Source organism: Grammomys surdaster, unplaced genomic scaffold (genome assembly GCF_004785775.1).
Source record: "Grammomys surdaster isolate TR1022 unplaced genomic scaffold, NIH_TR_1.0 264, whole genome shotgun sequence".
Classification (NCBI taxonomy): Eukaryota; Metazoa; Chordata; class Mammalia; order Rodentia; family Muridae; genus Grammomys; species Grammomys surdaster.
Window position 1 is genome coordinate 790,653 of NW_021604705.1, and position 23,845 is coordinate 814,497.

At 34.9% G+C, this 23,845-nt stretch overlaps 1 protein-coding gene across 1 annotated transcript in view; it reads right to left on the reverse strand.

The window, feature by feature from the left end:
• Positions 1-1,562: 1,562 nt before the first annotated feature.
• Znf804b (zinc finger protein 804B) overlaps positions 1,563-23,845 on the reverse strand; it is a 532,472-nt gene continuing 510,189 nt past the window's right edge. Inside the window, exons 3-4 of the mRNA XM_028776079.1 lie at positions 11,012-11,142; positions 1,563-5,205 (exon numbers count right to left, since the gene is read on the reverse strand). Coding sequence (XP_028631912.1) covers positions 1,563-5,205; positions 11,012-11,142 — 3,774 coding nt within the window. The remainder of the gene's footprint in view (positions 5,206-11,011; positions 11,143-23,845) is intronic.

Consider the following 23,845-nt stretch of genomic DNA (forward strand, 5'->3'; position numbering starts at 1 on the left):
ATCTGGGAGCGTTAAATAATTCCTGTGGATTTTGATGAATTTCTTTCTTTTTTCTCTCTCTCTCTTTCTTATTTGTTTAAAACAGAACTTTCCCAGTTCTATATTCTATATAGTCCCTATCTAAAAATGTTTCATGTTACTTTAAGTAAATTCATTCTTTATGTTAATATTTTAAATTTATTTATTTACTTATCCCCCTTCTGCTTGTCTCTTCAGCAGCAAATGCATCTTTTATACCATGTATGAAAAATCACCTATTTAAACTTCTTGATTTCACTGAGCACATGAGGAATACTAATATTGATCTCTGTAGATATTAGGGATGAGAAAAAGTGGGATAAGTGTTTCACCAGCCTGAAATGAAATATACGTATTTAGGAAATGTAGGTACTTTTCTCCAAGGATGAGTGAGAAAAGTTCTTCCCACCCAGAGGGCAAAATTTACATCACCTCATTATTTGGTATAAGATACATTCTGGTCTCTTATCTCACTTCTGAGAAAGCCATAGCTACAGGAGATATAAGTATATGTACACTTATAATTATAAAGATATTAAGTTATACATCAAATAGATGACAGTTCATAAGTGATATAAGAAGTATAAATTCTATGGGCCAAGAAGACTTTCAAAAGAATATTTGAGTACACAGATAATGATTTGTTTCACCATCATAAAATTCATTCTTTCTAAGCTTTGTGCTTCGTATTTCTGAACACAATGAAGTTTCTATGGAATAAAGTAAATAAAACTTGATTTTTTGTGTTTGTGTTCTTATAATGTTTGAAGGAATTGCCAATATGTGTAAAATGTTATTCTATGGGTATTTTATTTTTGATTATCAAACACTAATAGCATCTTTTGTATGATTTTTAATCTAAATTTTAAACATTTTTAATTCTTAATCCTAGTGATTCTCACAAGGTTATCTTGATATAGTTACATATGAAGTGAAGCAAAATGATCTTTCCAGAATTTCTATAATTATAAAGTTAGTTGTGAAACTGTTTTCAGTTTGTATCCATCAGAATATCTCTTAATATCTCTTAGGACCTATGAGAAATGTGTTAAAAGACAAAAAATTAGTAACATAGCCAAAATTTAACAATAGGGGTTCTTCTTAATCGTTTATTCATTTTACTGACATTTTAATATTATTTGAAAAATAAAACTGAAATTCACTTTCATTCAGAGCTCATTCACCAAATACTTCAAACACAGGGTATTTTACGTTTTTTTCATAATATTTATGTTATACCAGAATGTTTTCTCTTACCAGTTTATACCACTAATTCAAAACTCATCTCAAACCAGTGTTTAATATTTTCCAGCCCCTTCTCTCACAAATTATTTTAATTTGCTCTGTTACTTTTATCAGAAAAAAGTTCTTAAAATGCTCCCATTTTAATACTGATAATTCAGTTTATACTTATGAATTAGTTACATTTGGAATTGGCACCATAATTTCAAACACTTTAATAACAAGAGAGAGGATGTTACTGCATTGATTTACAGATAGCAACAATTGGTGTTATTTATTCATAAGACAAGCTGTAATAACTATTAGTTCAAGTGTACTGCCATATTTAAGGCCTCTTTCACACTATTAAACTGTTGCATCTGGCTGGAGCAAGAGTGATGGTAAAGATCTTGACCTTGTAGCACTGGTTGGATTAAAGGATTCAAGTGGAAAACAGGAGTGGTGGCTGGGTTTAAATGAGGACCAAACAACGTGGGAATAAACGCTGCAGGAGGCAGGGGCTGAAATGTCATATGTGATGGGTGGAAGGGGGCAGCCGCGACTAAATGTACTGGATGACCCAGGAAAGTAGGGTGCCCAGGGATTATGGTTGGAGCCATGGTTGAAAATGAAATAGGAGTAAAATGTGGCTGTGACAGAGGGTGGAGATGAGCTACAGGGAGGGCACTGCTGTGAGAACTTATAGAAGCAGAAACAGCAAAATGCTGTAAAAATGTATGGTGGATGGTGGTGATGGATGTGTGCTGGTGAACTGGAACTGTCTGCACAGCTGAGGCAGTGGACCCTGCAGCAGGCAACACTCGGAGATGCTTCGACAGGAGCTGCTTCTGCATATGCTGCTGGGCTTGTAGCTGGAGGAGCTTGTACTTGTCTATTTCATCAGGAGAAAATGTTATGGGCTGTTGAATTAAAGGGGGTGAGAGAGATTTATGACACATTTCTAATTCATCTTCTATTTTGTCATGCTTCTGCATAGCTCTGTCATAGTAAGAGTTTATATTCCCCTCTACATGATTTACAGACATGCTTACATCCTCTAAGTCTAGATTTATCTGATCCTCTTTGGTCTCTGTTGAATCAGTTACACCAGTATAGCTATTAGATGGAAAAGCACCAAGGAAATCATTTGGTACTGGGTCACAGCTTTGAAGGAAAGGTTGGACTTCACTAATTGAAGATGTAGATTGCTCTTTTGTTGTCTGGTTGTTTTTTCTGCTTAAAGAATGAGAGTCAGTCACTGAACCATTTATGCCTTTGGAAAGACAGCGATCACATTCAGTGTCTGTCAAAATAGCCAAACTTTCTTTGTGTGAAATTTTGACTTTGTCTTTGTCAGAAGGTTTATGACCCATGTTGTCTTTATGATTTTTTCTTTTGCCTATGTGTTGTCTCTTCTTTGAAAAAGGCAATATTGTTCTGTTAAAACTTGATGATCCAGGTTTAGCTGTGCATTGAATTTGTGAATGAGTCTGTGATTCTTTTAAACAACTGTTTGAGGAGATCTCAAACTTCGTTGATTGCTCCTGACACTTCTTGGCTTTCACTCTTTCCAAAAGACTCTTGGCAGTCAAGGATGGCCCTTCTCCATCTGGAATGTTTGACTGTGTAGTTTCTGAATGGCCACATGTACAGTTCCTTAGAAGGTAATTGACGGTGCTTGAGTTACATTGTCTGCACTTAACTTGGCCCACACCACCAACGTGATGGCTGGCTAAAGATTTTTGGCTTTTCTTGTTTTTATTTAAGCAGTAAGCTCTCTGTCTCAAATAAGAGCTCAATTTGCTGTGCTCAGGTTCCTGGGCATTAAAGGTCTTTGCATTATTTCCGTCAATGGAAACCCGAGAGCCAGAATCACAATAGAAAATACTTGGGGGGTTGGGCCTTGCAAATTGTTGATTTTTACCCAGTTTGTACCTTTCTCTGCAGTGGCAGTCTCTGTGTTTTGACCGTTTTTTAGTTTTAAATGAATCTGATAGCTTACCATTCCTGTGTCTCTGAGTTTCTGAGGGAGTACAGTTACTGCTTAGAGGCACATCAGACATGTAGAAGCAATTGTGCTTTCTGTGTTTCCACTTGTGCCTTTCAACTGAGCTACATTCTCTTTTACAAAAGCAGAGCAATTGACTGCTGCTACTCCCCTTGCACCTATGATGTGTACACATGGTTCTCCAGCTAGATGTATTTCTAAAAGATTCATCCACAGATCTGGGATGGTCCCTCAGAGCTGACACTGGAGAATATCTCTCATAACTTAGTTTCCCAGTTGAAGAAGCTCTGCTGGCCATGCTGATGTTGCAGCTGTTTAAGCTTACACCTGTGTCCTTTCCAGATTCACTGTGATCCCCTGATGTATAAGGACTAAAATCCCAGGTATGTTGGTTTTCTTCTTCAAACTCTGACTGTGGACTACAGGGGTTTAGCTTATGGTTTTTAGTTCTTGAAATGTGAGGAGAGAAAGACAGACCCTCCAAGGCATTATTGTGAACTGTCCTTTTGCAACTTTGCCAGTGGATGTTTGATGGTCCCATCAATTCAATATTATCAGCGTTATTGTTTTCTAAACCATCCTTTAGAGACACATTAAGGTAAGCAGGCACTTCTGGACTTTTCATTTCCAAGTCTCTTAGACTAGCATGTTCACTTACATTGGAGTCAGAATCATTATAGTCCAGATTGTATTTTCTCTGGAACTTTTCCCAATCTGGGTTAGCTACAATCATCTTTGGTTTTAAAGGTTGATTATCTTGGGTAAATTTTTCTTGTTCTTTAATTAAACTTGAGATTTGGCTCTCTGGTTTTGTCTTCATTTCTACAGCCTCCTTCTCCAACTCTGTTTGTACATCCTCAGAATTATGCTCATCCTTTGTGGTGCGAGAAACTTTGAAATCAAAATATAAAGGATTACAGCCGTAAGATATGCAAGGTTCCGTTCTGGTAAAGAAGAGAAGTTCTGTAGGCCACTGTAGAGTGGTGTGACCATCCTTGCTCTGTACATGGAGGAAAGGCAATGGTTTGGATTTCAGATCATGAGGACAACCTTCTCTGCAAAGTCTGTGCACATTTTTGGAAACCCTTTCTGCTTTATCTGAAGACTTTGCTCTGTCTTCCTTTCTGGAGTTAGGAATTCGATGTGCCTGCTGGGTCTTTTGTTCACTTGGTCCCGAAGGTGAAAACTCATCCAGACATTCACACCACCTACTATCACTGTGCTTGTAAACGTTTAGTGGACTGGAGCATTCATTTGCTTGGCATGGGTGATTAAAATAGCTTCCTGAAGTATCCTTCAGTGCATTCCTAATTTCTTTTTCTCTGCTGGAAAGAGTAAAATCTCTCTCTGAAACACGGAAGTGAGACTTAGAGAAAGCTGTTTGAGTACCAGCTGAATCTTTCAGTCTCTCATTAGTAGATCCATGTTTGTTTTGTGAAATTTTAGAGTTCATCGAGAAGGTGGTGTTTAAAACACCCTCCAGATGGCTTGATGAGAGAACATCTTCTTCCTTAGTAAGGTCTCCGTCGTCGTTTGCAAGCCTGCAACACTTGCAGTTCTCCGCTGTTCGTTTGATTTTATAGGTGGGTGACTTGTTACAATCATGTGTATCGTCTGTGTTCTCGCTGAAAACTGAGGCAGATGATTCTAATTTTAGATAGGCTTTTTTTGAAAATGAAAACGAAACTCCTGTCCTGTGGTTTTCATTCCTGAGATCTGAAGATGTTTGTGCTATCATATTCCCAAACAAGTGTCTCCTATCTGATTGTAGCTGTTGTCGGTTTGGCATGGCTGGTCGCTGCTTATCCATGGTGCTTCTGGGCACATTCTTTCCCTTGAGAAGGGAGCTTTTCATGAAGGATATCTTTCTGCCATTCTTAACTGGAAAAATTCCCTGCTGGAGCTGCTTTTCCATGGCTATCCTCGGGGTTTTGTATGCTGGTCCATTTCCAGAAACACTGTAAATAGAATAAATATTCAAATGAGTAGGACACTAGCATTGGAATCAAATCTATATGCAAACAATAGTCCATAGTATTTCTACACTGAGGTGTTTTAATATTCATTGGTGAACATTATTTTCTACAAAATGACTATTTTCTCATGCATGTACAAGTCAGTATAACTGCCATAGAGTGGCTAGTCCTGAAATGCTCTGTTTAATTCTGTTATTTAGAAATTTAAAAAGCAGTAACAAATAAACTATTGTATGGTAAAGCTGCAAAACAAAATAAAATAGATAATTTGCATCACAATACATTCCTTATAACTTATGATCCTTTGAAATTCAGATTTAACATATTTCAAAGGCTTTCAACCAGCATATTCATATTAGGTAAGAAATTGAAATTTGCAAAGTGTAAGTAGTTTTAATTTGATTTTTCAGCACCTTTACTATTCATTATTCACTCCTTCAAAAGTCTTTCCTGCTTACTGCTGCTGAAACAAGGTAGTTAGTCATTATTCTTGTCAACAGCTAATGAACGCAGTGCAAGCAGCTGATGAGTTCAGGTAGCATCTGTATTCCCATGGGACTTTGTACTGGTGTCTCTTGCTCCTTACCTCCAAAACCTACATTATGGCTACATAAATTAGACCTGTATAATGACACCAGTTGACATGCCAACAGATTGTTGATTTGACTGAGGAGCATTAAGGATTCAAGCAGAAAGCAGAAAATAAACACAGTCAGAGATTTTTATATTAAAGTTAGTCTACTCACACCTAATCTTTTCACACTCTTCCTTATACAGGAATACTGATCCTGACTCGAGAAAGGTGATGCTAGGACAACAGTTTTCCAAGTGTTTATTTGAAATGCCATTCTGCTTTTATCATTTCCATGGAGGCACATTTAACTTTTGTTTTCTACTTTGTATTTCATCATTTCTTATCTTTTGTTTCTTGGCTATAAATACTAAAAACCTACATCTTTAAAACATCTTCCTTAAACCCCAAATAACTAACTATATTCTAAATACCTATCTTTACACCCACACAAAAGTGTAGCTTTCAATCCTCCTCAAAGACTATCTTTTTGTATCAGATGGATGCTATTTCAGAAATTCACACGCAGGTAAAATGAAGGTCATAAGTGACTATGGGGTATCATCTCAACCTGATACATCTACAAGACTCCTACACACAGGGAAGATCTGAGTGGGGTGTAGAGCTGGAGGATCAGGGCAAAGTAGAAGGATAAGGGAACCTGTTGAAGGATCAAGTCTTCTAGACATGATAGAAAACCTGTAGCCATGAAATCTCAGCAATATGGCTACATAAATTAGACCTGTATAATGACACCAGTTGACATGCCAACAGGAATGGGGAAGAGGTCATAAGACCCCACGCCTAGATGAAGAGATACAGGCAACCCATGGCTTCTGAAAAGAGGAGAATCAGTTTTCTGAAAGGGAAACTCCCTTGATGTGTTATCCAACACCACATCCTTAGCTCTACAACACAAGTACAAAGGAATAACAGGTAATGGACTCAATATGCAAATCAGTACTCTACTGCTTGTAGTCTTTTTTGTAGTTATTTTTGATACTCAAATTCTATTTTGCTGACAGTGTTTCCTTGTACAGTATTATAGTCTGTTATTTTCTCTGCCCTTATAAGTTTTAACTTACAAATGATAGTTTTAGCCATTGTTTATTGCACAGTTATCTGAAACTATATGTTCTCAGGAATGAACAGGTAAAGCTTGACAATAATAGTGTCTCATATTGTTGTAGGGAAATCAGATTTGGGGATTTTAGAAAATAGTGACTTTTGCTTAATTGTTTCATAATTAGAACTACTCCCCTCCCCCTCATAACAATCTTCTTCCCTTAATAATCTCACCATGCTTCTCATAAAAGGGTACCTTAGTCATATTTATTATCACTCACAGGAGAAGTATTCAAACAAAATATGTGGGCTACTGAATGCTATTTCAGCTCAAAGAAAACACCCAAATACAGGTATTGAAACATTACTGGAGCATAGACACGCAAGGACCAGAGAGGATGACAGTGTAACTGAATTTTGTCTTGGTGACAAGGAAATACCTCTCCACATGCTTTCCATTTTTTGGATTAAGCAGTATCTAGGCTATCTAATTAATAAATTTGCTTCTTCTGGAAAATCAATTCCTTGTCAATGGTATTATACTCAACAGAAAATACTGAAATTTTTAATGGGAGAGCATTAGCATTTCCTCTTCCAGACTGCAAAAAACATAAATATTTTAGTATTTCTAAGTTATGTTTCATTTCATTATAATTTTATTTTTTTGGGTATTTTCTTTATTTACACAACCATTTAATCTTAAAATAAAGAGTTATTTTGAGGATATAAATACATGTATGGGGTGGATATTCTATGATGCACCTTGGGATATCAAATAGATATATACTTGTAGTATAAAGTTGTTGCTATGATAAAGCTCATTGACACATTCAACACAACACATTTATTGTGTGTGTTTATATCTGTGTTAGAAACAACTTAAAATCCTCCATCTTAGCAAATTTCTGATACAGAACATAATAATTATTACTATGTATAGTCCCTAAATTCTACATCAGATCCCAAGAACTTATATATGAATGTGTGTTAATCTCACATGATTCCTATTTCCAGGTCCTAAGCAGAAAACATTCACCCTTCTCTAATTTTTCCTGGTTTACATACTTATTTTTTCATCCTCTTCTTTGGAACAATCTTTAGATTCTCTGATTTGGAAATAATTATAGTCATTTGTAATATCTAGTTAGAAAATTACTAAAGAGTTAACCATTTAACTTGTACTAGTGTGTTGTACATGTCACTATTGTCCCCAAATCCTGAAGCAAAGTAACATAATAAATATACAAATCATCTCCTATGAGGAAAGGCATATCTTTCAAACAGAAACAAATAGACATACCAAAATATAATGATTTTGTTGTGTTGTATTCTGGTTCTGTGAAACTTCTGTTTTCAGAATCAAGATCACTAACATGTCTCAAATTTTGCACAAACATCCATGAAGATATACCATACTTAAATGTTTACATAAAAGCTTCTGTTCAGAAAGTGAATACCTCCCAAATGCTTTTATTTGAGACCCTGTATGAGTGACGTGATCCAAGAGGAGATCAAAGCTGGCTGTTCAATATGAAACTCAACCTCAATTTTCTGCCAATACTTGTTTATCAGTTGGATTCAAATATTCTCAGCACCACGAATTCACCTTTCCTATATGGAAGAATGATGTTATTTGGCTCATTCTAAGTGGACAGTGTCTCTTCCTACAGGAATAATTGTGGGACATTGAAAGTCAGAGGTTCATGAATAGGACAAGATGCATCACAGAAAGAAATACAAAATACTCATGAAAGGTCTTCAGAGCACACTCACATTTGCCATATATTTCAGAAAACATAATGGTAATGGACCAGACACAGGTTGTCTAGGAAAGGAGGCATCGTACAGTTAACAGTCATTGTGATTTTAATTTTTATGCTTCAATCCTGATGCAACAAAGAAAATATTTTATAGCTCTAAGTGTTGTCTATTAGGCCATGAGGCTGTTTAAGCAAATAGAGCAATTGGCGAGCAATAGTAAGGAAGAAATAACCTCCATGATTTGAAATTCTGTATTTAGAGAACTGATCATTTATCTTTTCTGTAACAGTGGGACACATTCTAGCCTATAGAGTGGTTATGTACCAAACCACTTTGTTTGGTACATAAGGTTTGGTGATGGATATACTAACTTAATAAAGCAGACATTTTAATCTAGAAGACATACCTGGCAACCCCAGAAACTTCGAAATTTATCAGCAAGAACATCGTCATTACTATCCATCCTATTGTCCTCTGAGAAAACCATGCCCCACTCCCATCATCACAATGATTCCTCTGATTCTTTCTTATTATTCCATTGTAGGGAAGAAGAAATGCGGGTATGTAGTTACTTTCATAGTAAAGACAAGAAAAATAATGCTTATGAGGATAATTCAGATTTGCTGATGAACAAGGCAATTCTAGTGAATGGCCTGTGAAGATCTTTATTTAGGATATCTTTCTTCTCCATTTATTACTATTTGATTTACTGAATCCTGTAACTAATCATGAAGGAACTGAAATGTGATCTCCATGATTTCTTGTATGCTACATTAATGCACACAGGAATCTGTATTCTAAGTTCTGTTTTAGTAGGTCTGATTTGTTAATATTAATCTATTACTGTGCTTGAATGACATGAGTATCTTGTTAGATAGACTCATTAGTATATAATATATGTCTCTGATTGTGTGGATCCCCTCAGTACAAGTCCCTTTATATTAACTTTATTTCTTTATACATATAGTATAGTGCCTTTAATTCTCTTTTATCTTACATTTAAAATTTTTAATGTTTTATATATCTGATTAACATATTATAAAGACTTTATATATATAAGTACTGTAAAACTATCACTATTTCATTAATAATTAACCAATATCATAAATATTTTCTAATCATCAATTTTGAATGTTTTATGGTAGTTAAACTAAACCATTTGCTTTTGTTATTGCATATTGAGTTCTATTTAAGCAACAGGAATTTAAATTCTGACAGAGCTACAAATTCCCCAATTCACCAGGTTGCTGTCACCCACATTAATTAGCTATGTTACTATTATGCATTATGATTCATATTAGCACGATTCACAATCTGCAATGTTAATTGCATTCCAGGTAACAACTTTGAATCATTCAGTGGCTGCAAGCTTTTGTAAGCTTTTTATAAACTGTCATTTTTTCAGCTACAAGTTAGTATTAATGTAATGCATATTGTAGTATAATTATCAATTAAAATGACATTGTGCAGTAAGTTTAACAACATTAATTATATTTTGTTTGTCTGCCAGACAATGATAGCGTCATTTATTCTAGGCTTAAGTGTGTACAAGGGAATATACAGGACATGTATTATCCACTCCAAAGGTGCACTGTTCTTTACAGTTTTAAAGTTATCATTGTAGATGCCTGAGACAGAACAGTATTTGGAAGACATAACAGTGCAATTTCATATACTAATACATAGAACTGCACACATGATATTGCACAAGATCAAGTCACCCATATCCCAGTATAGATTGGGTAGCTGATCATGACTTGTCCCTCCTATCTGGGAAGCTATTGGAAACTGATGGCTGCTGGGACCAGGAGAGTCAGTTTTCTTCAGGGATGTGAGTCTTATGCAGATACCCATCTTTGTTTCAGTAGATGAGAAGATGATCCCACACATGTACATTCAGTCAGTACTTGATAGTAAGTATTTAATTACAGATGTGTACATATAGACAGAGCATATGAAGTTGATAAGGAAAAGTGGTAGGAGACAGAGGAATTTGGGGGGGAGTAATGGGGGTTGGAATTGATTCAACATATTACATGTATAAATATATGCATATATCAATATTAAATATTTTAAAAGTTATCATTATAAAACAAATTACTGAAGAATTATGTCAGAACAACTTAAGCTAGAACAGATGCCAGTTTATTAGAATTGTTTCCTGGATCAGTTCATTAAGCAGGGTAATATGTTAGCAGCGTTGGGAAGAAAAAAATGAAATGACAAAGTTACTAATTTACGAACCATTAACAACTAAAACTTTTCCTTCAAGCATATTTGTTGATTAGTGTTAATTTTATATTGTTGCAGAGAACAAAGTAGATTCATTATTGAAATTTCCCAGGAGACAGGAGATGCAATCTGGACCATCCAAGCCCCTCTGTACCTTACCATTCAGACTGTTGCCGCAGCTCAGCCAGCTGATGGAGCCGTTTAAGTGCCTTTTCTTGTTTCTTCTCATCTTTCCATGATTTGGAAGCTACATTTCTAGCAAATTCTCGGTGCTTTAATTCTTTCAATCTCTATATAAAAGAATAAAATAGGAAGAGTACTATAAATAAGTTAAACATGCTTTTATGTCTACAAGAGTCTTAAACATGGTCCTGAAAGCAAAATTTTTTGGAACATGGAGAAGAAAAGCGTTTCTAACACTGTTTTTCTATACTCCAGGATAAATATGGTAGATGAATGTAGTTGTCCACTAAGTTGCTCCTCAAAGCTTGTCAAAGTCAACCTCAGAGTGTGCTGCAAAACTGGGTCTCAGTCCTTCGTGGAGTCATCCTGGACACACAGCTGAGTCATCTGTGTGTCTGGGAAAATGAAAAACTGGAATTCATGTGCCATCTGTGAAGAGAGAAAAGGCCAAAGCTTTTGCAGTCCTAAGGCTGCCTGCACTAGTCCCTCTCCATAAAGAAGATGCTGATTAAAACAAATGAGGTGAATAAACTTCTCTCAGTAAATTGCTTCTATTACCAAATACTAGCTCTAAGGGGGATTTCAATTTCATTTTTGGTTGGAGATACATACCAAATTCAGAACATGATGCAAAAAACAATGGTCATAAATTTAAACACAGAATAGTGCCTTGGCTTTTCTTCATTTAAATTAATCTGATTCGCTTTTAATGACTTTTTTCTAAAACAATTGGTTTACAGCCAGATTAGATGGTTCTCATTACATGCTTAGGTCTATTCTTTAGAAACTGACACACAGCACACTTACCAATATTGAATGAGTAGGAAAAGAGACATTATCAAATAAGCACTTTGGAACTCAGGGTTTAATGGTGAATTAAGAGTGTACTTGAAAGTTAGCTACTCTTGACCAGCATAAGGTGTTAAACATTCCAAAATCTGTGTCCATTTTAAAATTTTCATATCAAGTATAAAGATTCTCCTGGGGTAAACAAGAAAACATCAAGCTATAATTCATCTGGCAACACAATATTTCCTATAAATAAAGGAAGGGCCAAAGTCTTTTATAATCATTAGCTTTATTATTGAAAGAAATGTAGTCATGAGACAGTGTCCAGGTAACCATATCTAAATTGAATATCTGGAGGAAGTTGACTAGCCTTTCTGAAGGATAGTAGTTTGAGTACAGAAAAAAAATGGGAACAGAACTGGTAAGAAGCACAGAGAATACCGAAGATTCAATCTGAATTAAATTTTTGAAAATACTTTGGATATTTCTAAAGAAAAAGAAAAAGAAGCTCCAATAATTAAAACTATATTTTTTAAGAAAGGAAGAAATACAACAATAAGATAGATCACTATCTCCTAAGCACAGTTAAATATCAGAATTTTGATGATCATGAATGAGTAGATATCTTTAGTCAGTCAGAAGTAGAAAATAATGTTTACAATCTTACTATTTCTAGTATTTTTGGTTTCTCATAATCTACTTGCTAAATCTATAATTTGTGGTTGTACTGAAGACTTGGCTTACAAGAAAGTCATCTTGGAAACACTCTTTCTTACTTTAAGAGGACATGGAGCATTCACTTCAACTGTCTTGAAGAGAGAAGCTGGCTGTTTCAATGAAGATTGGTGTTTTGCTCTTGATTAATAAATGTAATAAAAAGTAATCCAGATTTATTTAATATTTCATATTACCAGCACATAAAACTTGTGCAATTGAGGAAGTTTATTTATTTACTGATACTTCATCTCTAATGATTACAATAGTATTTAAAAATTTGATGTGTACTTGTTTCTTCCATTAGTTCCAAAATTCTGGGAAAATCCACTTCATAAATAGAGAAATAATTCTATTTTCAGTCTTATTTTTCCATAAATAAATGCTCTAAGTTATTTACTCTTATGGAGCCAAGTCTTCACTATTATCCTAGATTATAAAGTACTTGGAATCTGAGAATGTATAAATATCAGGAATAGGAATCTTATAAACTTCGTTTTCTACTTTTGACTGATGAAGATTATACACATTCAAGACCACAGCTCTGATGTATAGCTAAAATTGCAACAAGTGATCTTTTATGTTGTGGGATAAATTGTACAAATCAATTCCTTTCCCTTCCACAAAGACAGATAAGTGAACCTGTATTATTTATAAGAAAGTTTCAGTCTCGTAAATAATGCAAAAAAAAAAAAACATTTTGGAACTCCACAAGAATATTTAAGAGAACTGATTTTTTGTGGAAGTCTTAAAAATGAACTAATTTTTTGAGGAACAAAGACTCCTGAAAAAATTAATTTTGTTTATTGTTATTTTGTTTATATTTACTTTATTTAAAATATCTAGCCAAAAATTTAGTTCAGCCTGTTGGGTGTGCTCAGGTTTATCCAGAGAAAGAGAGAGAGAGAGAGAGAGAGAGAGAGAGAGAGAGAGAGAGAGAAGAGAAAGAGCTGTGTTATGTTTACAATGTACTTATATAAAAAATAAAAAACCAGAACTTTCTCTGGCCAAGAGAAAAACTATGTAAAGAATTAAATGAAATAGATCCTAAAATCCACCCAATGCCCCAAATCATACAGGTTCTTAACAAGAGAATTGAGAAAATTTAGGTTGAGTTAAATAAAGAACTCAGGAAACTCTTTTTCAGAAAGAATTAATTAGCTCTGATTAGTACTGCCTAATAATAAAAGAATAGCTGATTACTAGCTATTTAGATGAATTATTGCCACTTATAAAACAAGGAAACAAACAAAAATCCCAAAATAATGAATGTAGGAAGAGGGATAACAAACATTCAAGACTGTTTGAAAAAGTCCCAGAAAACCACTGTAGAAACTTACTAAAATAAGTACACATAACATATTTTAAAAAGTTTAAGTGGAATTACTTTATAATAGGGTAGGGAAACAGTGCTCTCAGGAAACACCACACATCAGCAAATAAAAAGCCCATTGGCATGAGTGGGTTGCCTGTTTGACAGTTGTAAGCAGGCCTCCATATACTCCCCATATTAAAGTATATTTCTACCGATCATAGTTATCCTCTAGAACTCAATGGGAAAACTCTGTTTCTGAAGATACCACTACTTAAGTATAGATTATGGAGAAATAAAGCTGATAATGACCTGTAGTTTCATTTCTACTGGCAAACATTCATAGTTCTGAAAGTTAATATGCATACTATAGGAGAAAAATAAACAACTATCTTATCCTGCTTGAGAATCTTTGAACTACAATAATGATTGGCATGGCAAGACATGCCTACTGATACAAGGATGTGACTAATGCTACCAAAAGAATCACTTTCTGACTGAATTTAAGGTAAGTGACAAAGATGAAACCCATAGATAACACCTTTACTGGGGCAAAGAACCTGTGTGGCTTTATATATTAGAGGCCCTAGGAAGAACCTGCTGTTAGTCTGTCAAATGTTCACAGTATTAAACTTCCTTTTAATGATTTATTGCTATACCTATAAACTAGTTCACTTTCCAACCCTCAGTAAATACCATAGTCAGAGTTTCTATTCCTGCACAAGACATCGTGACCAAGAAGCAAGTTGGGGAGGAAAAGGTTTATTCAGCTTTCATTTCCACATTGCTGTTCATCACCAAAGGAAGTCAGGACAGGAGCTCACACAGAGCCAGAACTTGGAGGCAGGAGCTGATGCAGAGGACATGGAGGGATGCTGCTTACTGGCTTGCTTCCACTGACTTGCTCAGCTTGCTTTCTTATAGATCTCAGGACTACAAGCCCAGGGATGGCAACACTCACTATGGGCTCGGCCCTCCTGCCTTGATCATTAATTGTGACAATGTCTTTGAAGCTGGATCTAATGGAGGCATTTCCTCAAGAGAGGCTCTTTTCTCTATTATAACTCCAGTTTGTGTCAAGTTGACACACAAAACCAGCCAGTACACTGAAGACGTTCCTTTTTTGTAATAGATGGCTATTAACACAGATACCCACATTTACTCAAGGTGCAGAAAATAATTTGTAGAGTTCTTAGGTCAAAAGGGAACATTTACATCACAATCCAACCTGCAAGGGTCAGGGCTCATCACATAGAGGAAGAGAAAGTATGATAAGAGCAAGAAGCAGAGGCTGATTACAACTACAAAGAGTTTTGTGGACAAGTAAGAATTAACAGAGATTTTGATAGAGTAGCCAAGACCTGGACAATCTTAAGTTAGACAAAAATACAAGCATGGAGTATGAAGCATACATGAAGTTCCAGCTCTAGCCAGAGAGCTACTGAAAATTGATAGTTACTGGAAAGGGAGGGTCAGTTTACTTTAAAAGTGATTCCTAGTAGGTATACTGTGTTCTTATGGAAGTATGGAAGGCCTCAACATCAAAAATATTAGTAAATTATAAATTGGACTTACTCAACTTTTTTTTTATTAAAGAGGAAATTAAGTTGGATGGGTAGAAATTTGAGGATAGAGGGTAATATGATAAAAACACATTGTAGTATGGAACTGTCAAAAAATTAATAACAATATTGTTGAAAAAGAATGCAATGAATGGGCTTTAGAATTTCAAGATAATATTAAGATAAAGATCTATATCATAGAAATTATCTCTTTGTAAGCAGGCAAAATATGCACATATTAATACATGCAAATATAAAAGAACTCATTATCAGCAGATATAAATTAGAAATGGTAGTAGATAGCATAAAGTAAAGATGAGAATTATAAGAGGAATATATATACCAAAGAATAAAATAAAGGGACTATAGCAACGTATTATTTTCCTGTGATTTTATTTACATTGTTAGATGTTTTGAGATTTACAGAAAATATATAAATAAATAAAATAGCAATGGCCTTAACCCGGGGAGGTATGAGGGGGTGAAATTCCACTGTACTGTTAAAATGTTTCTTTGATACAAAGCAATATACTACCAACCATGAAAAGACTGTAAGTTAAAGAAATGCAATATGAATTGTACAGCAAGTATTAAATTAATAAATTCAAGTTGTTTTTTATGCAATGGACCAAAAAGGAGATAAAAGGAAATGATTAGATTTATTTAATTGAAAGGTTAAAAGAAAAAAAATAAAATGCAGAGCAAATCAAATGAGACAATTGTAAAAGAAATTGTAAAATAACAGGAACATGTAGCACGCTGCATAATTATTATTTATATGGATAATTTTATGTCTTATATAACAAGTTATAAATAAACTTTAAAGAAGCAAGACCCAAGTGAATGTCTGCTATAATATCAAACTTTAAATATAAATATACAAGGTCTTTGAGATAGCTCAGAAGGCATTTGCTGCCCACTGTAAGGATCTGAATCTGATTTCCAGTGTCCACATGATGGAAGGAGAATACCAGCTCCTCCAGATCGTATTCTTACTTCCATAGATATGTCATGGAACTTCTACACCAGGATTTAAATGGTGCTAACACCTGGTAAGAAAGAAAGCTGGAAGGCTTTAGTATACTAAATCAGGGTACTGTAGTACAGGAGTATTATGAATGATGAAAGTTATTTCGTTATGACAGCTGTCCAAATTAAGCAAACAAACAATGATAAATGTGCAAGCATATAACTGAACTTTAAAAAAACATGAAACAAAATTTACTCAAACTTCAGAGAGAAAAAATTGCTAAAAAATTGGTAATTATAATAGGAAATATTGTCTATACATCATTACTAATCAGCAACAAGTTTCAAGCTGTAAATTTCATACACTAAAAATGTTATACTAAGTGATCATATTGTTTAAAACACACTTCTAGTTATTAATTTACTCAGTAAAAAAAAGCAAGAGGCTTTATTTTGCTGCTGGGTACAGTGGCAAGTCATATATGAAATCAAAGTTTCCCAGTTTTGTGTTTAGAATTTGCCTAGTTTCCATCATTGTGATATTTATTTAAACCACATCACCCAAATTGTCAGAAACCAAATCAATATAAGGAAAAAGAGCATCCAATATGTCTACTCATGGAAATCAACCTTCACATTCCTATCAATAAAATGGGTTATAGGCTAATTTCTTTATAAAGAATAGAAAAAACTTAATTACTATTCAAAGCAGGTGATGAAAGTGCATAAGCTTTTTATCTTTCTATAGTCTGATTACCAAACAGAGGTCAGGTAATAATAAAAAATACTTTGCTCTTTTACATTTTAATGAGAAACATAGAGAAGACAAGAAACTAAACATCAACATAATTATAATTTTTAATCTGCCCTTATAGATGTGCTTGATTTTAATTACAAATAAGAGTAAAGCTTTTAATATATTGAAAAGTTACAAAGCTCACTGATAACAAGACTTTTGGACCTTCAGCTGAAATTCATATTTTGTCCCAAATCAACTGTTTGTTTTTACTTCACTAAGGTAAAGGACCATACTGACAATAAGGTGGTCTTTGATTTGTTTGATTCATACCAGCTCCCTGGCACTCTTACTTTTGTGGACATGTAGTCTAATATAGTATGAAATTAGCATATATTCTAATATAAAATTTAGAATATATTCTATTAAACTACATTATATTACATTATGTAGCATAATAGGATATCATCTAATATAACATGATCTACTAAAGTATGAAATTAGAACAGCAGAGAAATTGATAGCATATCTGCATGCTGGAAAACTCACACAATTTAAAAGCTTCCTGTTCTCATCAAGAAGAATTAAACTCATTACAAACCAACTCCCAATAAAGCCACTGAAATAGTTTCGCCAAGTAAGGTCAGCTTTTCAATAAGCATTCACTATTAATTTTTATGATTAAAATTTATTGTCTTTCCAGTTTTGCGAGATGGAACCCATGCCTAGCACTGTTCATGAGGTCAGTAGCCCAAGGTTAAATAGGTCGTGGACTCTAATGGAAAACCTACTAATTTTATTTTTTTATTTTATTTTATTTATTTTTGCTAAATGAATATAGCAGTAGACATTTGATGATATGTTGCTACACACTCATCGATCAGTGCATTGCTCTGCTGTCATTAAAGATGCTTCCTCTTGCAGTAGATGATAATTCACAACTGGATAATGTACAGGAAATAAGAGACTTCTGAATATTTAGCACTAAGTGTGATGTCTCCATCACACCACTCTGCTGGAAGTTCACAGATCTATGTGGAATAAGAGGTGGGAAGATTGTAAGACCCAGAGGTGGTGGATTACATCAGGAAAACTGTTTTCCACATATAACAGGGCAGAATCACATATAAACTCACAGAAACTGTTGTAGCACACACAAGCTCTACACCATGTAAGCCCACAAAATTCCAACACAGAGGAGAAACACATATACAGATTCACACTTAACCAAGAATCTATTTAAAATTGATAGCTGCTAGGAGTTAGAAAACCAGAAAATCTATTTTTTTCTTTTTATTTATTATTGGATATTTTAGTTATTAAGATTTCAGATGTCATCCCCTTCCCCGATTTCCCTTCCCTAGAAACCCCTTATCCCATTCCCCCTCCATCTTTTTGCTTTTATACCATTTTAATTACATGCAAGTATTAAGGTCAGTTCTAGGTTGAGGAACTAGCAATACAATAGATGCAAATAGTCAAGGAGCAGGCAAGACAATAAATGCAAATAGTCAAAGAACAAGCAAGGCAATAAACAAAATTCTGTGAACACTCCTGTGATCACTATTTCTAAGGGTTTTTCAGGATGACCAAAATATCTGAGCTTACTTCCCTGACCTAGCCCAAAGTTATTTTCATGTCTGAAGCTTACTTCTTTGTTCTAGCCTAAGATTTGGATTCCTGCCTGAAATTAAAATGGACCTCCAAATAAAGTTATTAAATTAACAATCTGGCAAGCCAAAGATGGGTAAGATTTTGCTCAGAACCTTATCAACCTAAGACATAAATGCATTGTTTTGATAATGCATATTCCATGACAGGTAAGGAAGGCATTCCTGTCAGAACAACCTAAGACAGACTCAGTCTTGTTTATGAAATAAAAAAGGGGGAGAGGCAGATAGCTTTGGGTCTGCTTGGCAAGAATCTACATTGGCCAAGGACAAGTAAGTAGGCTTCATCCAGGAATCTATTTTCTCCAGTAGAGTGACACTGGGTATATCAACCACACTCTAAGGGAGGCCCATTCTCAGGAGTAGTCAGCAAATAAATTGAATTCTATATTGTTTGTTGGTTTGTTTGCTTCTTTTTTGTTTTTAGAGAAAGGGAGAACATGAAGTTGGAAGAGTAGGGAACATGAAAGTCCCTGAGAGGAGCTGGAGAGGAAAAAAAAATAAGATCAAAATATACTATATGAAATTCTCAAAAAATAATCAGAAATGTTTTTTAAAATCTTAAAAGGATATGGCCATGAAGTTCACATGTGCATTCTTTTTGTTTTGTTTTGGGTTTTTTGTTTTTTTTGTTTTTTGTTTTTTGTTTTTGTTTTGGTTTTTGTTTTTTTTTTTTGAGACAGGGTTTCTCTGTGTAGTCCTGGCTGTCCTGGAACTCACTCTATAGACCAGGCTGGCCACAAACTCAGAAATCCACCTGCTTCTGACTCCCAAGTAGTGGGATTAAAGGCGTGCGCCACCACTGCCCAGCCACATGTGCATTCTTAATGAACATTATACTGGAAAATATATTGTGAAATGTATGACATAAGTAGAAAATCTCACTCTCAAGTATCTCAGCATCTCACTGTTATACACATAGAGCTGACCCAAATCTGCTGCTCTAGATTTTACAAACTATGCATTAGTATATGGACAGCAGTCTGCCATTTGCTCTGCATCCTGATACTTCTGTCACTATACGCCAGTACCATAGATGTGCTCTCTCAGGAACAAGGATGGTTCAATATGCTACGAAATGTTTGCTGAGCAAACTTTGACTCATTCAGTTTGATCCCTGGAACCTGAGAATTGTTCTTTGACTTTACAGGCATGCTCTGACACTCACATCCTCATGCTTAAACACAAATCAGAAATGTACATATAAAAGTAAAAATGAAATAAGGAAAGAAGTGTTGTCCCTCAGAACCTATTTTTCCGAATCCCGATACAGATTAAAATCCTTTTTCTTGATAAAAAGAAAAAAAAAAGGTTCATAGAAGTTCTGTGTCAATTTGTTTTCAGACCTGTGTAGGGTTTGCTAATTACGACCTAGGATGGAAAGAAGAGACAATTTTTCAAAACTCAGGAATTTCCATAATTGGAAACTTCCTCTTGCAACTCCATACAACTTCCCATGTGTGAGGGATCTACAGTGCTCTGAAATATGAAAGTATTTTTATGTCTCTGTGTTATAATGTTACTCATCTTCAGAAACATATTCACTGTTCATAGTGAACGAAGATGTTTACATTCACGATAGAAAAAAAAGATGAATAGTCTTATCTTCTCTTTATACTAATAAAATTTTTCACATATAATCATAAATTTTATACTGTAAGAGGAGCATCTTCACTCCGTTTTTGTCTCTCATACATATGATTAACATAATAAGTTTAAACAGAACAGCTTTTATGTATAAAACTGTGAAACATGGCACCTCAGAGAATTGGAATTTCCCCAGAAATTTCAAGCTAGAAGAAGAAAATCGCTAAAGCCTGTTGCCAGCCAGAGAGCAATGTCTCCTGCAGAGATTTCTCACAATTATAACAACTTGTCAGATCACTTTGCAGGATGAAACCAAACCCAGATGATGAGGGCCAGAGCACATCCTGATCTGACTCATTGTCTATGCAGATCTACAAGTTTTACTTAAACCTTAACCTCAAGTCAGAAGGAGGACTAAGGATTTGGGAATCACTGGATCTATTTATTTTTCCCACCTATACTAAGTGGATACATTAAATAGAACTTCTTTGTTAAATTTCCAATACCTTAAACACTAACAACAACAGAAAATAATAGTCTAGAAGCTTTTGCTTACCAATTGTTGCTTTGCCATCCCTGCTTTCCTGAACCATCTGACCTTCCATCCAATTAATGTACCAGCAAACCCTTAATCTCATTACAATTTTGCTATAGTAGAAGCTCAGCAAACAATGAAAGAAGATTTCATTAGCACTAGACATGGAATAAAAACAGGAAAGAAGGGAAATGATGACCTATCTCTGAATTTTCATAAATTGGGTTAATGTTACTGAGAGAACAGAAGTTAGACAGATTTTCTAATAGGCAGATATGGAAAGCAGCATGGTTAGGTAATAAAGGTGGTGAAGCTCCAAGGAGCCAGCTTCTTCCTCAGCCTCCTGACTTGAGAGTAAATCCTGGAAGCTTTTGTCTTCCCTCAATAAAACTCCTGCTGATGGACCAGCTCAAAGAGGTCAAGACTCCTTCAGGTAATGTCATATCACAGTTGCTGACCTCTTAACCATACTATCTGTCAAACTGAACAATCCTACTGTAGAGAAGGAAGACTCTCCAGAGCATTTAAAACTCCTAGCTCTCAACAAGGGACTGGATGTGCAACTTTACTGGGCCTGCCTCTGCTTTGCAGAGCATCTTTTCCCTGTGTGGCTACTGAATGTGTGTGTTTGTTCACACTCAATACATGCCTTTTTTCAACCTCCAATTATATCTGCAGTACTTGAGACTACTCTGTTTCTATCTGCTGTGCTTCAGATATTTCTTGCCTTTTAATTGCTTGCCTTTAATTGGAAGAGAAAATAAACTTATTTCACAACCCATAGATTTTATGAATTGAAAAATGTGTATCTCATTGGCATCATGGAGTTTTGCTGTGTGGACATAATATGATGCTGTGGAATCTGAGCTCCAGGACTTTTGTCTTCTCTTTAAAAGGATTGCATTCTGATCATGGGAAGCAATGGTCCACCTCAACAATTAACAATGAAGGAATTTTACATGCTTCTAGGCTTGAATTTCTCTCTTCCACTCATGATCTACTGGGGAGAATTGACATTGTACTCCTTGATTGGACAAGTGGAGCTGAGGTCTAGATAGAGTACTGCAGGCAACTCTGGTAGATCTCAAACTGCAAATTAGCCCAGAGGAGGTACGACTCCTCACATGGAAACTGTGTCTCTGTTGTTTTTGCTCATTAGCAGCAGCAGACTCTTGGTGTACGTTTTGTTGTCTTAGACATAATTATACAGAGAAGAGTCTCTTTTCTCCTTTTTCCTCAGAGGAACTGACTCTCAGATCTTCAGTACTTTTCCCCAAAACAGACTCAAAAATCCCACTCATTAAAGAATTTCTACTATCAAAGTGTTTCTACTCTCTTGAGATGCAGATAAGCCCTTTCCATGGTGTATGTATGATCTTGAGTACAGGCAGAAGACTGTACCTATCTTGTGCTCTACTCAATGGCTGAAAGTCAGAATTTCTGCCTTTCTCTTAGTGGTTAATGATCTCTTACCTTACCTTCTATTATTTGGAAATCATTCTAAATTTGTTAGTGATACACAGACATAATTGAACAAAGATGACTTTAATATTTACTCTTAAATAATTCTTATAAATAAAATAAATAAATTCTCTTAAGAATATATTTTATTAGTCAAAAAAAAGTCATGTAAAGTACATTTTTTTTTTAACCAGTGGTGCTCAGGCTCTGGCTAACTTCCCAATTTATTAAAATTCTCTTATTGAAAAGACAATAAGACTCACTGGACACAGGAGCTAAAAATTCAGCTGAGATTTGTACTTAGAACCATGCCTCTGGTACTCAGATTATTTCAGCAGGAAGTTATTTAATAAAACTCTTTTCATTTAGTATAGACAAACTCCATCCGTGCTGAATTTTCTTTCTGAAATAACTATTACCATCAAAAATATGTAATAAACACAGGGCTAAAACAGCATTGGCTTTATTTATTCCCCTGCTATTTGTTAACATATTGAACAAAAATATTTCATAATTGTTCTAGTTTTTATTTGGTTGCTATGGTGCAATACCCTAATTTGTGAGTGGGGGGTTAACTGGGAAAGAAAGCTCCATTTGGCTTATAATTCCAATTACAGACATAATTCCAGGGAAGTCAATGTGGGAGCTCAAGCAGATGATATCACATACATACATACATACATACATACATACATACATACATACCACATACATAGTAAATAGAAAGAGAACAAACACATCGTTGCTTGCTTTCAGAGGGCTTTCTCCTCCCTTATACAGATTAGAATAGCTTGCTCAGGAAAAGTACTACTCACATTCATGGAGGGACTTTTGTTTTCTTAAATCATAATTTTTACTTATTCACACAGGATTTATAAGCACAAAAAGGCAGGACATGCGGAATGGGATGACACCGGTGTGTGGGTGTTCAGGGGGATTACAGAATCTTTCAGAACAGGGTCTCGGCTGGGTGAAGGTTCAGCGGACAGGTCACTATGACTCTGCCTAGGACTCACTTGTCCTTATCTAAGTTGGTATTGTCTGCCAAGGCTACCTATTTACAAAGTCCATGACTACTCAGGCTAGAAAACTCATGGAGGGACTTTTACATCAATTAACAACATAGAGAATTCTGTACAGACATGCTCCTAAGTGAAGCTCATTCATACACTCTTTTCAGGAGACATTGGGTTGTGTTAAGTTGCCCGTTAAAACTATTGCTATAATTTGACTAGCTTCAGATTTCTAGACTAGATTAATGTTCATAAGTAAATGGAGAGTTATAATTTATATATTATACATTTGATATTTTATAGAGAATATGTAATGTTGTTTTCAAAAGTTGGGAACAATAATCACTTGCATATTAGTATTGATTTAGAAGGAACAAGTTAGAGAAGGTAAAAGTCAAACTCTCTCTTGGCAAGAGTGAATGAGGAAGCACCATAAGTAACTAATAAATAATACAGGAAACT